Source organism: Perca fluviatilis, chromosome 8 (assembly GCF_010015445.1).
Source record: "Perca fluviatilis chromosome 8, GENO_Pfluv_1.0, whole genome shotgun sequence".
NCBI lineage: Eukaryota > Metazoa > Chordata > Actinopteri > Perciformes > Percidae > Perca > Perca fluviatilis.
Window position 1 is genome coordinate 4,602,049 of NC_053119.1, and position 16,093 is coordinate 4,618,141.

At 41.8% G+C, this 16,093-nt stretch overlaps 1 protein-coding gene across 1 annotated transcript in view; it reads left to right on the plus strand.

The window, feature by feature from the left end:
• Positions 1-16,093, plus strand: part of lsp1a (lymphocyte specific protein 1 a) — a 70,258-nt gene that overhangs the window by 48,632 nt on the left and 5,533 nt on the right. The window contains 11 exon segments of the mRNA XM_039809086.1: positions 243-518; positions 520-607; positions 2,353-2,489; positions 4,305-4,545; positions 6,032-6,169; positions 8,823-8,866; positions 9,075-9,156; positions 11,709-11,846; positions 12,806-12,901; positions 14,023-14,112; positions 14,604-14,712. Coding sequence (XP_039665020.1) covers positions 243-518; positions 520-607; positions 2,353-2,489; positions 4,305-4,545; positions 6,032-6,169; positions 8,823-8,866; positions 9,075-9,156; positions 11,709-11,846; positions 12,806-12,901; positions 14,023-14,112; positions 14,604-14,712 — 1,439 coding nt within the window.

Sequence of the window (16,093 nt, forward strand, 5' to 3'; positions counted from 1 at the left end):
GTCACAGTCAGATGGCGCCCGACAGTCTATGGCTCCTCCCACTCGTCTAAAATCGTCACATCCGCAACCAGGATGGCTGCGCCCGTAACGGCAAACTCCACAAGTCATAGCAGATCTCCACAAACCAATGGGTGACGTCACACATGCTTGGTCCACTAATATTATACAGTCTGTGGTTTAAAACCTGGAACACCTGCTGCTGTGTCACACCAGTTTTTAACTTCCTCCTCGACTCTCCTCAGGTACGACGGCGCCCTGAAGCCCAGTGGCTCTCCATCCCTGGAGGAGGACGAAGGCTTCAGCGACTGGACTCAGCGCCGAGAGAGACGGCGGCAGCAGCGCCTGCAGGAGCTCGGCCACGGAGGTGAGGAGGACAACGACGACGAAGAGAACGCCATAAACAAAGCCGTGCCCACAAAGCGCGTCCAGGCGTCGGCCGCGTCCTCCAGCCGGCTCCAGAGACAGCAGCACGAAGACAAAGAGGACGGAGCCTTGGTGGAGATGGAGAGGAGGAAGCAGCGAGGAGGAGGAGGAGGAGGAAGACGAAAGGAAGAGAAAGGAAGTGATGACCAGGAGGAGGGAGGAGATTCAAAGGCCGAATACAGAGGTACGTTTTTAAAGTTTTTTTTAATTGTTTATTCAATTTTTTAAAGACAAATGTAGCAACAATTAGGGCTGCACGGTATGAGGAAAATATGCGATATGCGATAACATTGTTGAATATCCCGATAACGATATTACCTGCGATAAATTAACGGATATTGGTGTACTCAGTTCTGCCTTTCTGTTGCTTTCAGTATTCTTCTAAAATACAACAAATTGCTGGTTGAATTTAAAACAAATAATCATTTCTAACATTCTTTTATTGAACAAATTGAACATTGAATTGACAAGGACAGGCACTACTAAAAAACAATGACCTACACTTAAAAGTGCAGTTTTCTACTGATTTTCTTTCAATGAACACAAAAAATCGTCTGTTGCAACCTTTCGCGGTGTATATTGCACCAGTTGATATTGCGATGACTATAAACAATATATTGTACAGCCCTAGGAACAATACATATTAAACAGACACTAGTGCTATAAGACAGGCACATATTATAAAGGGAAATGTGACTCTTAACAAAACAAAATAGCCCATAGTAATGGTGACCGCAATATGTAGAGGAGTCAACCCCATGTCCATCAGACGTGGCAATTGTCCATCATATTATCTTTCTATTAAAGTCCAGATTATAGTCCACTCCCAAAAGTTCCAGCTGGCTCTTCCACCTATGCAGAAAAATACAAGTCCTTGTTTTGATGTAGTGTCCAGAGTCACAACCTCCTGAGATGTTTTAAAGTTTCAATTTATTCTAGACGAGTCTGGTAGCCTAGAAATCTAGACGCTCCCTAGCGGCAGCAAATGTAATTTGCAGCCAGGGTCAGTCTAGCAACTCTCCGTTGGCTTGCGAGCTGGGAAAACCAAACTCTAGTCAGGCCAATCACATCGTGTATAGAGTTGGTGGGTGGGGCTTAACATAATGACAGCAAAAGATGGCTGCTACTGGCAAAAAGCGGTCTTTGGAATCGGCTTTGAAGTCATTCTTAAAAAAGGAAGACGTGTTCGGAGTTTTGCCGACAAGATATGGCAAAAGTTTAATCCATCAACTAGTGTTGCTCTGGTTGGTTGTAGCGCTATCCTATTGCGTGCAGAGGGACAACAGTTTGTCCCGCCCCTCGGATTGAGCCCTGCCAATGGTGAGTTCCCAGACCCAACATCTGGATGTGGGTCTGGCTTGTCAGGCTACGAGTCTGAGGCAAGTCTGAATTAATTAGAAAGAAAACGAGGTCATATTCCAAGTGATTTAATACAAGTCCAACTACTCTTTAGTCATTTGAGACGAGTCTAAGTCAAGTCTAAAGTCATTCATAACAAGTCAAAGTCAATCTGAGAGGTCTGTAGTAATTTCAGCCAAGTCGAAGTCAAGTCTAAAGACTCGTACAGATGAACTGGAGTGGCTGTGGCTCAGGTGTCCAAGTCAAGTCTGAATTCATTCAAGGCAAGTCCAATTGAGATTTGAAGTTATTAAAACGATTGTGAGTCAAGTCGCAAGTCATTCGAGTCGATCAAGTATCAAGATTTTCAGGTTTCAAAATGAATTTGAGACGAGACAAAGTCAGTTATTTGAGTCAAGTTATTTTAAGATTAGTTTTTTGTTTTTCAGTATATGTGCGCCTGCTCTACCCACTGAGCCAACCTGGCCACTTGAGTCAAGTTATTTAGCAAATTTTAAATATAAGATAAAAGTGTCAGCTAAATGACATGTAATGTTTGAAAAGCTGTTTTGTGGAACTTTTTCTTTTCAGATGGAGAAAAGAAAAGACGTTAAAATCTCCTACACATCCAAGGTGTTCCTTCACCAAGAGTCGAAACTCGGCAACGGAGACGCAACCAAAGAGGAAGTGACTTTATACAAGAGCAAGACGACAAAAAGACCCACCAGGTGTGTAGTGTGATTACATGTATGGCTGTAGTGTTACTGAGCAGAGCCCAACCGATAAAGGGTTTTTAAGGCCGATATTGATACAAATATTTGGTGATCTAAAAATCCAATATTCCGAAATATCGGCCGATTAAATATATTTTTTTTTAAACGATCCAGAAACGCTTAACAAAACATTGACGGATTTCGCTAAAATTTGTTATTTGTAGTTATTTAGGAGTCTTAACTAAAATAATTTGATAATGCAGTTTAAAAATAAACTTGTTTTATTGTCACAACATTAAAGTTCTGATTAATAAAATGTATAAAAATACAAACTTAACATATGAGACTTAAAGGGTTAAACACGAGTGTTGCCAACATTGTTGTTGTAGAGCGCCCTCTGGTGGACAAACTACGCAACGCCAACACTCAGAACATGGTTGAAGGGGGTTTAGTCAGTTTTTATTTTATTTTTTTAAATATTCATTTATCGGCCATTATAAATGCCGATACCGGTAGATCGGAAAATGCCTAATATCGGCCGATAATATCGGCCGGGGTCTAGTAATGAGCTTTGGGAAACTGACAGATGTTTAACTATTGTCAGCCCGTTTATCGGAGGATATGGACAGAAGATCAGAGTATTCAGAAAGAATTCGACTTTGACTTTCAGGGGTGTCCACTCAGTTTTGGCCATGTTGTTTACAATGGATTCAATCGGCAGTAAACCGCCAAACAGTTTTTAGTATTTTAAAAATGAAAATGACAAATGTTTGACTTTTGTCAGCCAGTACAGCGGTAGATATATCCATCTGAGAATAAACAGAAAATCTGATTATTTAAAAAGACTCAATAGTAATATAGGGCTGCACAATATATCATTTCATTTTTAAACGTCATCACAATATCAAATGGCGCAATAAACACATCGCGAAAAGGCTGACACGTATCGCGTAATACACTCCGACTTTTTTGTAAGTTGAAAGAAAATATCAGTAGAAAACTGCACTTTAAAATGTAACTGGCATTCTTTTTTTAGTGTTGCCTTTTATATTTAATTTAATGTTTAATTTGGAAAGACAAGAAAGTTGGAAATGATTTCCTTTCATTTGTTTTAAATTCAGTTTGTTGTATTCAAGCAGAATACTGAAAGCACTGAGTAAACCTTGTTAAGTTGCCGTATCAAGTTGTTTCCAAAATCTTAACTTTCGCTTTGCAAAGCCTGCACATATCATGATTCCTATCAAGATCAGCCTTCCCCTCAAAGGTTTAAAAGCCGAAATGTGTCCAAACTCTCGCCTCCATGGGATGGAGCGTTCTCTTAATACATCCATGGGATGGAGCAGGTTGAAGAATTCTTTCAGTGAGGTTTGACATTGTTTGTGCCGATTTAAACTACTTCTCCACTCGTTCTTCTGATTATGACAAGACTGCCCCAGGCGTCAGTGTGTATTCGACACAGCGCCATCTCTGGGAATGGCGAGCTAAACTCATTTCAGGACAATAGTATACACGCCATTTAAAAGAAACGAGAAAAAAAAATTTATTTTTGGAATTCCATGAATCTATTTTGAATCGGTAGAGCTTGAATCGCGATACGAATGTGAATAGATTTAAATTTTTTTAGCACACCAATTATCTTTTTATTTATCGCAAGTAGTGTCGTCGCAATATTAAACAACATTATCACGTATGTTCCTCGTATCGTGCAACCCTAGAAAGTATTTAACTTGACTTTGACTACCAGGGGTGTCCAGATACAGAACAGACAATCCAAAACGGTTTTTAATATTAAAAAAATAATTTAAAAAAACCACTGCGGTGTTTTCGCAGCAGAGCCGCGGAGCCGGAGGAGTCGCAGGCCATCCTGGAGACGGAGCGGCGCCTGGAGAAGATCCGGCTGGGCCTGCAGCAGAAGGAGAGCCAGGAGCTGGAGCAGCTGAGGCACCGACAGGCCGAGGCCGAGCAGGAGCTGGAGCAGCTGAAGAAGAGGAGGGAGGAGAGGCGTCGAGTCCGGGACGAAGAGGAGCGTCGCCGGGAGGAGGAGGAGAAGCAACGGCTGGCCAGAGAGGAGGTGACCACAGCGCATGAAAGCCTTAAAAATATTACATATTTAGTACATGATTTGTGTTGTCTTCCCGTTGACCATGCAACTTGTTAGCCTGGTTGACACTATAAACGGTATGTAAGAATGGACCACCAGAGCCCGTGGGCGCAATTGGATAGTCCTTCAACCAATCAGAGCAACGATCTGGGTGACGTAGCGGCGATGGCGGCATCAACGGGTTGCTGCGCTTCAGTAGCCGTCATGCTCAACGGTTGTGATTAGTTTAAACCCCTCCTCAATGGTTGTGATTGGTGTAGAGCCCTCCTCAACGGTTGTGATTGGTGTAGAGCCCTCCTCAACGGTTGTGATTGGTGTAGAGCCCTCCTCAACGGTTGTGATTGGTGTAGAGCCCTCCTCAACGGTTGTGATTGGTGTAAAGCCCGCCTCAACGGTTGTGATTGGTGTAGACGCGCCGCCCAACGGTTGTGATTGGTGTAGTAGCCCGCCTCGGCGGGTGTGTTTGGTGTAGAGCCCACCAACTGTGGGATTGGTGTAGAGCCCGCCTCAACGGTTGTGATTGGTGTAGAGCCCGCCTCAACGGTTGTGATTGGTGTAGAGCCCGCCTCAACGGTTGTGATTGGTGTAGAGCCCGCCTCAACGGTTGTGATTGGTGTAGAGCCCGCCTCAACGGTTGTGATTGGTGTAGAGCCCGCCTCAACTGTTGTGATTGGTGTCTCGATTTGGAAAAATTGGAAATGGGCTTTTGGCCGGAAGTTCGTCAGGGTTTTCCCAGGCTACATCTTGTTGTACTCCCAGGTAAAAAATTAAAATTAACCCTTTTAGTACGCTTCTTTTTATGTATTTTCTTTTTCAAGATTCCCTTTTTTTTCCCACTACCACCGGATTCACCACTAACATCAACTTATAACTGCTAGTTTTACACTTTATTTTGGAATTTATAATCCGTAAACCTCATATGAAATTATACCTCCATTTTTATTTTTTTTTATTAAATCTAAACAATTTTGACAAATAGTTAATATTGAGTGGATAATCAGACTGTCAGTTTGGTCAGGATACTGTACACCCCAAATTCAATGAAAGTAGTGAACTGATCCTAAATTGTACCTGCGATGAGCGTTGTATGCAAGGTCCAAAATTAGCACCATCTACCAGTCAAATGCCTGTTTAATATGGATGTGGCTGGCAAATTTGCTTCACTCACCAGCTAAAAAAACAATGGTTATATATTGAGTGGCTGGTAACATTTGAACATTCACGAGCCATTTGGCTGGTGGACGAAAAAGTTAATTTTGGACCCTGGTTGTATGTAACCATCAGTGTTATTTCTGGGGCAATTTGGTTGAGAGAGACCCAAATATCAGATGCGGAAACTTTGAAAACGGGTCAAATTTGACCCGAGGACGACGGCCAACAGCGTTAAAAGTGAAACGAGCACGTGCAGTTGATGTAGCAGTGTGGAGTTGAACAGTGTTTGTGTCCTGACTCCCAGGAGGAGAGGAGGCGCATGAAGGAAGACATCGAGAGGAGGAGGACGGAGGCAGCGGAGAGGATGAAGAGCCTGAGTACGTCCAGCGCGGACGGAGACGAGGCCTTCAGTCCCTTCAGTCCCAAAGCGCCCACTCACAAGGTAAAGCAATCCCCTGCACACCTTCATCCAATAAAAGGACAGTTGATAAATTTATATAAATTGCTCTGTGCATAACTGTAGTCCGCTAACTTCCGTTTTGCAAAGCCAGTACATCGGAGTGAGTGCAAACTGTTTGAGCAGACGGGGAGTTTGAGTTTCGAGGGAAAGAATTTAAAAATCTGAACGTGAAATCTGCAGAAATGCTCTCAAATTGAAGCCACGCTCTTGCAAAAAAAGGATAGTAATTAGAGATGCACCGATTACAACTTTGTAGGCAGATTCTGATTTGAGATAGGCCAGCCGATTCAAATTTCATTTTTTCTAACCACTTTACAGCACACACAAATATTTATTTTCTATCTTTTTTGAACAGATAATGGATCACTATGTAATAGAACTATATAAATTACTTCTGGTGTGGGGACACTCACACACATCTAAAGAGCAATGTTAGAACCATTTCCTTCTTTTCACATCTAATATCACACTAATAAAAAGTGATTTTGGTTTTTGGTGTGGTCCCTCCACGCCCTACTGTCTCCTCGCAGGTGTTGCTTATTGCAAACTTATCTTCTGCTCACACGCTGAAGAATGTCCAAACAGCTGACATGTTGCAGGTTAACTCACCAGGTTCCCTACATGTGGGAGAATAGCGCCGGCACGTGTGTGTGTGTGTGTGTGTGTGTGTGTGTGTGTGTGTGTGTGTGTGTGTACAAGATTGAAAGAAAAACAAAACCTTTCTCTGGACTTAAAGCCCTCTATATTTGGAAGTTAAAGTGTAACTTCTATTTTTTTTTTTTTCAACTGTTCCCATGTTTTTGTGTCAGAGTGACTGATGGGAACAACAACCTTTGACGTTGGTCCAGTATTAAACGAGAGCGCTGCAGTCGACAGCCGCGAAACAATCTGCAAGCTTCAGTTTCCGTCCACTAAAAGTTCTGTTTTTGCAGCTGACAGGCTGATTATTATTCTAGGGGTTCTGACATTATGGAAAGGATCCCTACAGAGAGAGACCCATGGAAATAAAATGGATAGAAAGGCCTTTTCTGTTCAAATCAACGTAGCAGAATGATCAGAGCAGCAGCCATTTATATGCATACCATTGTCACGGTAGCGTATAAACTTCCGATAATAAGCCGACTTCCGCGGAGTAACTCTACGAGGCAAAGAGCCGGCCTCTTAATGAGTCAAATGAACTTAGTGCTTCCTCCACACAGAGCACACTGCTGTCTCCACGAGTGACCGCTTTATTCGGCTCGTTTTCTGTGAACAATTTGGCAAGGGGTTAACGTTGAGGCGGAGTTAGCGAGCTAACTATATTTTAGATTTTACATCAGATTTACATCCTCTAAGTTTTGAGATGACAAGTCCTAGAAAAATGCGGCAGAAAGACTTGGAGGACAAACTCAGACTTCGATTCGGGAAATTCAAAGAGACGAGGGCTTAGAACAGACAGACAAAATGCAGCAATGGCATTAAAGGTCCCATGGCATGAAAATGTCACTTTGAGGTTTTTTAACATTAATATGAGTCCCCCCAGCCTGCCTATGGTACCCCAGTGGCTAGAAATGGTGATAGGTGTAAACCGAGCCCTGGGTATCCTGCTCTGCCTTTGAGAGAATGAAAGCTCAGATGGACCAATCAGGAATCTTCTCCTTATGAGGTCAAAGTAGCAAGTAACCCTTTCCCTTTCTTTCTGAATCTTGCCCACCCAGAGAATTAAAAAAAAAAAAAAAAAAAAACACACCCCCCCCCCTCCCTTTCCTCCTTTAATTTAAAAAATACAGTATTAGGACGACTAAGGTCTATATAAAAGAGACTCCAGATACAGTATTAGGAATCACTAAGGGTCTATATAAAAGAGACTTCAGATACAGTATTAGGGGACCACCAAGGTCTATATAAAAGAGACTTCAGATACAGTATTAGGGGGACCACTAAGGTCTATATAAAAGAGACTTCAGATACAGTATTAGGGGACCACTAAGGTCTATATAAAAGAGACTTCAGATACAGTATTAGGGGACCACTAAGGTCTATATAAAAGAGACTTCAGATACAGTATTAGGGGACCACTAAGGTCTATATAAAAAGAACTTCAGATACAGTATTAGGGGACCACTAAGGTCTATATAAAAGAGACTTCAGATACAGTATTAGGGGACCACTAAGGCCTATATAAAAGAGACTTCAGATACAGTATTAGGGGACCACTAAGGTCTATATAAAAGAGACTTCAGATACAGTATTAGGGGACCACTAAGGTGTATATAAAAGAGACTTCAGATACAGTATTAGGGGACCACTAAGGTCTATATAAAAGAGACTTCAGATACAGTATTAGGGGACCACTAAGGTCTATATAAAAGAGACTTCAGATACAGTATTAGGGGACCACTAAGGTCTATATAAAAGAGACTTCAGATACAGTATATGAGGGGACCACTGATTTTTATTTTAAAATCCTGACAAGCTAAGAAAACAGTAAAAGAAAATACCCGATCAGTCTCTCGTTCGGTTTCCCATCACGCTCTGCTCCTCGTGTAGCGTGTGCGAGGACTCGTACAGTTTGACGGAGGCAAAAGTCGGGAAAAAGTCCTGTGTTCCTCAGAGGAGGGAAAATGACCTCCAGACTTTTTTCTTTTTTTTTCAGATCACAGAGAGAACGGAGTCGCTGAACCGCTCGCTGAAGAAAAGGTGAATATCTTCATCAATACAGGCGGCCTCTCCACCAGGGGTGTAAATCACAAGTTTTATCACGATACGATATCTACTGATGTCTTAAAGGAGAAATCCGGCGCAAAATGGACCTAGGGGTTAATAACGCACATGGGTGCCGAGTCGACCGTTCTCTGGGATGTTTTCATGCTAATCCAATGTGAATTGTGTATTTTGTTTGAATCAGTAACAGCTTTAAGAAGACGCAGACTCTCGTCCTGCTGCCCAAGATAGACGACAAGCTGGAGCAGTACGCCCACGCTGTGGAGGTCAGCACACGCACACACACACACACACACACACACACACCCACACACACACACACACACTTGGCGGACACGCGAGACGCCGTTAATGCACCACGCGCACATACATACGAGACAATTACAACAAAGACACACACGTACAAGTACACAGACATGTACAAGTACACAGACATGTACAAGTACACAGACATGTACAAGTACACAGATGTAGACACGCAGACACTCTCACACGTACAAGTACACACACATACATACACACAAACTCAGACCTACACACACATACAAGTACACAGGCACGCACGCACGCAGACTTACACACACACACACACACACACACACAATCACACACAATCACACACACACACACACACACACACACACACACACACGTTTGTAGGTGTACGTTCATTTATTTCACCTACTTCATTTAAGCCGGCCAGATATGAAGAGGTAGAAGTTGTTTGTGGGGTAAATATGTGTTTAGCTTTGTCAGGATTGTGGGTCTTTCGTTTTGTCGCAGCAGGACGTGTATATGATGCAGATTGTACACACAGTATTGGGAAATCTGAATAAAATCTTGAACAAAAGAATGCAAAGCATCTGAACAGCTGCACATAAAGTCATGGAGTTGAAAATGTAGACTTGCCTAATTATAGCCTTAGCGTTGACACCACGTCTTAACTTTCAGATAGCGCTTTGAAGAAGTGAAAGCTGAACAAAATATCCTCAGTGCCAGAAATGTCCTGAGCTTCCAAAAATATTGTTACCAAGTGTGAATTTTCGAGCTAAATCCTTCGACCAGCACCTCTTAAACTCAAATATTAAAGAATTAATCTGATACACGAGTAAGGGTCGCTTTTAGACCGAAAAAAAAACCCAGATATAACCCTTTAGAGAATTCCTGTCCTTATGCTAAGCTAACTGGCTGCTGGCTGTAGTTTCATTATTTAAAGGGGCGCTTTTGCAGTTTTGGCCATTTCTTCGCTGTTTTCTTGCTTTTTGCTGACAGGTTTCTCTAGAGGAGAAGGGTAACCATTCCAATGACTCCGAAGTTGTTCAGTTAAGGTGAATTAAGCTAAAAAAAAACTGCAAAGTTCCCCTTTTTAAATGGACTAACCTCAACATGGTATTAAGTGCAAATTACAGCATTCCCCAAAACGTCAAACTGTTCCTTTTTAAAGTGTCCGAACCCCTCGGGCTCACGAGAAGCTGCTGACTCTCTTTTTGGACTCTCATTGTTTGAAAGCAGCTGAAGGTCAAAGAGCAGCTCTGACCCTTTTTGTGCTGATGTCCCAAATCTCTGCAGCACCTGGGCCATGACGCCTCTGTTATTTTGGGCAGATATAAGTCGTTAAGACCTCCTGTCATTTTATCTTTCCGTTCCCTGTTTTTCGCTCGCCGCCTCAGGCTGATTAACAGCACGGTCAGCGACCTGGACGTTGACTTAAGAACGCCGCTGTTTACGGAGAGCTTAACAAAACAAGTTTCACACACAGTGCTATAAAAAGACAAAAGAAGGAAGAATATTCTTACCATAAACCAGTGTGGAGATGCTTTTTATTTCTTATTCTTGTAGTACTATTATTATACGGAAGGCCAACGCTGCCAATATCAAAAACAATTAATCAAACTTAATTTGTGTGCACATTTTAAATAAAAGCTGATTTCATTTTCATATTTGAAAATGCATAATAAGTACCAAAATGAAATCTGAATTGACCAAAAGAACGCATTTACAGAGATTGCAGAGAACCTAAACCTGCAACAACAAATCCTCCAAACCAACGATGATATCGGTCGTGTATTCCTTTTCTCTGAGACCCCCACGAATGTTTTCAGTCCTCAAATCTCAACCAGAGAACGTAACTGTCATGCATCCAGATGTTGGGTCTGGGAACTACCCATTGGCTGGGCTCAATCCGAGGGGCGGGATTAACGGTTGTCTTTCAAATTCCCCTCTGCACACAATAGGATAGCGCTCCAATCAACCAGAGCAACGCTAGTTGATGGACTAAACTTTAAACTCCGAACACATCTTCCTTTTTTAAGAATGACTTCAGAGCCGTTCTTTGTTCTTTTCTCAAAGAAAAGCTGAACTCCAAGTCTTCCAGAAGACCGCTGTTCACCAGCAGCAGCCATAAGCCCCGCCCACCGACTCTATACACGATGTGATTGGCCTGACTAGAGTTTGGTTTTTCCAGCTCGCAAGCCAACGAAGAGTTGCTAGACGGACCCTGGGAGCGTCTAGATTTGTAGGCTAGTCTGTTAAGGTTTAGGCACCAAAACTACTTGGTGAAGTTTAGAATTAAAGGTGGTTCGGGTTACAATCTGGAATTGCTAAACTTCCGGTTATGCACATGACGCAGAACGTGATGTAGGTCTGGTTTTTTTCCGTAAATTAAAACTGTTAATTTGAAACGGGACATGAACCCCCTTCTCCTGGGTGAAAGCCCCCCCTCCCCCAAACCTGCCTCCTTACCAGGACCTTTGGCACAGTTATACTTCCTCACCTTCTCCATAAACTCAGCCCTGTTGTTGTTGTTGTTGTTGTGCAGAACTCCCAGGAGGCTCGGGCATTGAAGGCAACACTGCCCGACCTGCCCAGCTCGCCTGAGGTCGTCTCCTCCAAGAAAACTCTGTTTGAGGCCGGCGACGCCTGGAGCCAAGCGCCCGCCAAGCCAGCCCCCTGCAAGGTGAGGAAACCCCCAGAGACCGGGCTCCTTCCTGGCCCATGTAGTGGTTTGCCCTCTTATGGCTATAATGCGCAAAAATAGATTAGAATATATTCGAACCGTTGTGATTTAATTTTTTTTAGCACTAGTTAGGGCTGCACAATATCATGTTTTTATCGTCAGTGCAATATCAACTATATATTCTATATATACTATAAACATGTCGCGAAAGACACTCAAAGCCTTTTTATCAGAACAAAAAACTGCACTTAAAAATGTAACATTCATTCTTTTTAGTGGTGCCTTTATATATTCAATGTTCAATTTGTTCAATGAAAGAACATTGGAAAGGATTTCTTTTTATTCGTTTTAAATTCAACAGGCAGTTTGTTGTATTTTAGCACAGTGGTTCTGTTATCTGTTTTTAATAATGTTCCACGTTTGAATTGTGTTTTTAAGCCAAGTACCCCCTGACCAGCGATAGGTTTACCAAAAAAACAGCCATGGAACATGAAACTTTAACTGAAAAACTTCAAGAAAGTCGGTAGAAAGAAGGCAGTAAGGCACGAATAGGTGAAAAATGGTAACAGAAACTTAGAAAAAGTGAGAAAAACCTTGGAAAAGACGGAATTGTTTTATGAAAAAAGACCGTAGAAATAAAGGAAGGAAGGCAGGAACAGGTCAAATAGTGACCACAAGCGACAAAAACTTTTTAAAAATGACAAACTTCACAAACGGCGACAAGAAAATCGCTCACGTACCCCCTGCAGTCCTCCAGAGTACCCCCCATTTGAGAAACACTGTTTTAGCAGAACACTGAAAGCAGCAGAACTGAGAAAACTTTAATATCAGTTTATTTATCGCAAGTATTGTTATCGCAATATTCCTTTCCCTCGTATCGTGCAGCCCTAGAACTAGTATCCCAGCGTTATTTTGGCCCAAATCTGAATCGAGTTGTAACCTAAACTTGTCTGGATCAGGACGCCGAGGGGTTGAAGGTGGTTGTGGCCGAGCGGATCACTCGGTGGGTGAAAGGTCCGTCAGACGGCAGCCGACCGGCGCTCTGCAAACCCACAGTAAGGCCCAACCTGAACGCAACACATTTTACTGCACAATGAGTCCTTTTCCCTTAATACTGTAAGTACAGTACAGGCCAAAAGTTTGGACACACCTTCTCATTCAATGGTTTTTCTTTTTATTTTCATGACTATTTACATTGTAGATTCTCACTGAAGGCATCAAAACTATGAATGAACACATATGGAATTATGTACTTAACAAAAAAGTGTGAAATAACTGAAAACATGTCTTATATTTTAGATTCTTCAAAGTAGCCACCCTTTGCTTTTTTTGATAACGCTGCAAACCCTTGGTGTTCTCTCAATGAGCTTCATGAGGTAGTCACCTGAAATGGTTTTACCTTCACAGGTGTGCTTTGTCAGGGTTCATTAGTGGAAGTTTTTCCCTTATTAATAAAAAAAGCAAAGGGTGGCTACTTTGAAGAATCTAAAATATAAGACATGTTTTCAGTTATTTCACACTTTTTTGTTAAGTACATAATTACACATGTGTTCATTCATATTTTTGATGCCTTCAGTGAGAATCTACAAGTAGTAGTCTAGTCATGAAAATAAAAAGGAAACTCATTGAATGAGAAGGTGTGTCCAAACTTTTGGCCTGTACAGTATATGTTGATGCTAAAACAGTGGTACTTTTACTTAAGTAGGATAATGAATGCAGGCCTTTTTGCTCAAGTATTTTTTTTTAATTCTTCCACTGGTAGTTTTCCTGAAGTAAAGGATCAGCTGATCTTCCACCACTAACTGACTGACTGACTGTGATGTTCAGGTGCAGCTTAAAAGTTAATGTGAGGTTTCCCTCTTGTGGAGAAACGAGATGCAACGATGGCAAATCTGCTCCTTCTTTTGCTTCAACTTTGAAGTATTTCTCCTGGAATTTCTTTTATCTGAGAAATATTTAGTTAAATGGTGTTTCAAATTAATGAAACCAATATTAAAGGTCAGAAAAATATCCTTTTTTATTTATTTTTTTTTAGTTACTAACAAATATGAGTTTTAAATGCATCTTGCGGATTGCTTCTACTACCACCTTGTGAAAGGCACTTTATAAAGGATTTTATTTTTAGGTTTTGACATGTTCGGATTGGTTATTGATTGGTTATTGATTGGTCCGTCAGGATGTGCGACCCGGAGATGTGATGCAGAAAAAGAACATGTGGGAGGTTATCGGAGACTCGATAGGGCAGCCAGGGACACACAGAGTCAAGGTGAACACACACACACACACACACACACACACACACACACACACTGACTCTCTCTCACACACACTCTCTCTTGCTGTCTCTCTCACACACTCTCTGTCTCTCTCTCACACACTGTCTCTCTCTCTCACACACACACACACACACACACACACACTTTCACGCTCTCTCTCTCACACTCTCTCTCTTCCTCACACACTGTCTCGCTCTCAATTCAATTCAAAGAGGCTTTATTAGCATGACCATATTGACATACAGTATTGCTAAAGCACACAGGGAAACATGTTACACATTTACATCCAGTAGTCTCTCTCTCTCTCTTTCTCTCTCTCTCTCTCTCTCTCTCTCTCTCTCTCTCTCTCTCACTCTCTCTCACACTGTTTTTTTTTAAATCAGTTCATGTTTGGCTGACCTGTCTGCACTTTTAGATTTTATTATTTTAGGATGAGAAAAGGTTTCAGGGCACTCAGACACTTTATCTTTTTCCTCTTCAGGGTTCAGCAGCTGGGAAAAAGTACAAATTTGTGGTCACTGGTCACGGAAAATATGAGAAGATCCCCGTGGACGACGAGAACGGAGGAGAGTTCATTAACGGAGAGTCTGGTAAGGGTTTCAGGGTTTAGGTCTCTGAATGTGAACACCGGGGCGAGACACAAGGTTGGGTTCACGAGACAAGATTTTAACGCTGTTTTAAAGACTACTTCAATGAAGAAATAAGAAAAGGAATAAAGGACAGAGTGGTCTGCTCGACACAGCGCCACAGTGGAGAGTGTGTGTGTGTGTGTGTGTGTGTGTGTGTGATAAGAGAGGGAGGGGTGGAGGAGAGAGAGAGAGAGGTACTCTAACATTGTAACGCTGGGTTTACAGGCAGCTTATTTCTTCTATCACTCTGCAGAAGTTAACTCCAGTTTAAATAAATGAATCTTGATGCAGTTTTGAAACGGCCTAATGTCCTTTAGATTACCTAGGGCCTAATGTCCTTTAGATTACCTAGGGCCTCATGTCCTTTAGATTACCTAGGGCCTCATGTCCTTTAGATTACCTAGGGCCTAATGTCCTTTAGATTACCTAGGGCCTAATGTCCTTTAGATTACCTAGGGCCTCATGTCCTTTACATTACCTAGGGCCTAATGTCCTTTACATTACCTAGGGCCTAATGTCCTTTAGATTACCTAGGGCCTAATGTCCTTTACATTACCTAGGGCCTAATGTCCTTTACATTACCTAGGGCCTCATGTCCTTTACATTACCTAGGGCCTCATGTCCTTTACATTGCCTAGGGCCTCATGTCCTTTACATTACCTAGGGCCTAATGTCCTTTACATTACCTAGGGCCTAATGTCCTTTAGATTACCTAGGGCCTAATGTCCTTTAGATTACCTAGGGCCTAATGTCCTTTAGATTACCTAGGGCCTAATGTCCTTTAGATTACCTAGGGCCTAATGTCCTTTAGATTACATAGGGCCTAATGTCCTTTAGATTACATAAACCCCAAATATTATTTTATTTATATTTTTCTATACAGTTTCAGTGTCCCTTATGATAAGAGGACACATCTGTTTTGCACAGTTTATTAAAAAAATATATATATTTTCCAGCTCACTCTGTAAAAAAACAAAAACAAAATACTCCTACATACCCTTAACCCTGAGGCAAGTAGCACCATTTTGAAAAAAAAAATGGATATTTGAAAGATCATTAAAGAGAAACAAAATTGTCTTCGGTCACAAATATTCACTAGAATTTTACTTTTTTTGTGCGCTAAATAGCAACTTCAAGTTAAATCTTTAGTGAGCTACCGCATATAAAGTCTGTTTCAGACAATTTTCTTGACAACCAAATATTTTCAAATCTATAACTTAAAGGAATACACCACAGTTTGTTGAAATAGGGCTTATCACGGTCTACCCTGGCTGTAGATAGAGGTTGGCCAACACATTTTTTGTCTCAGTGCAAGTAATTAGGTTGTTTTTTTGCCTTGGCT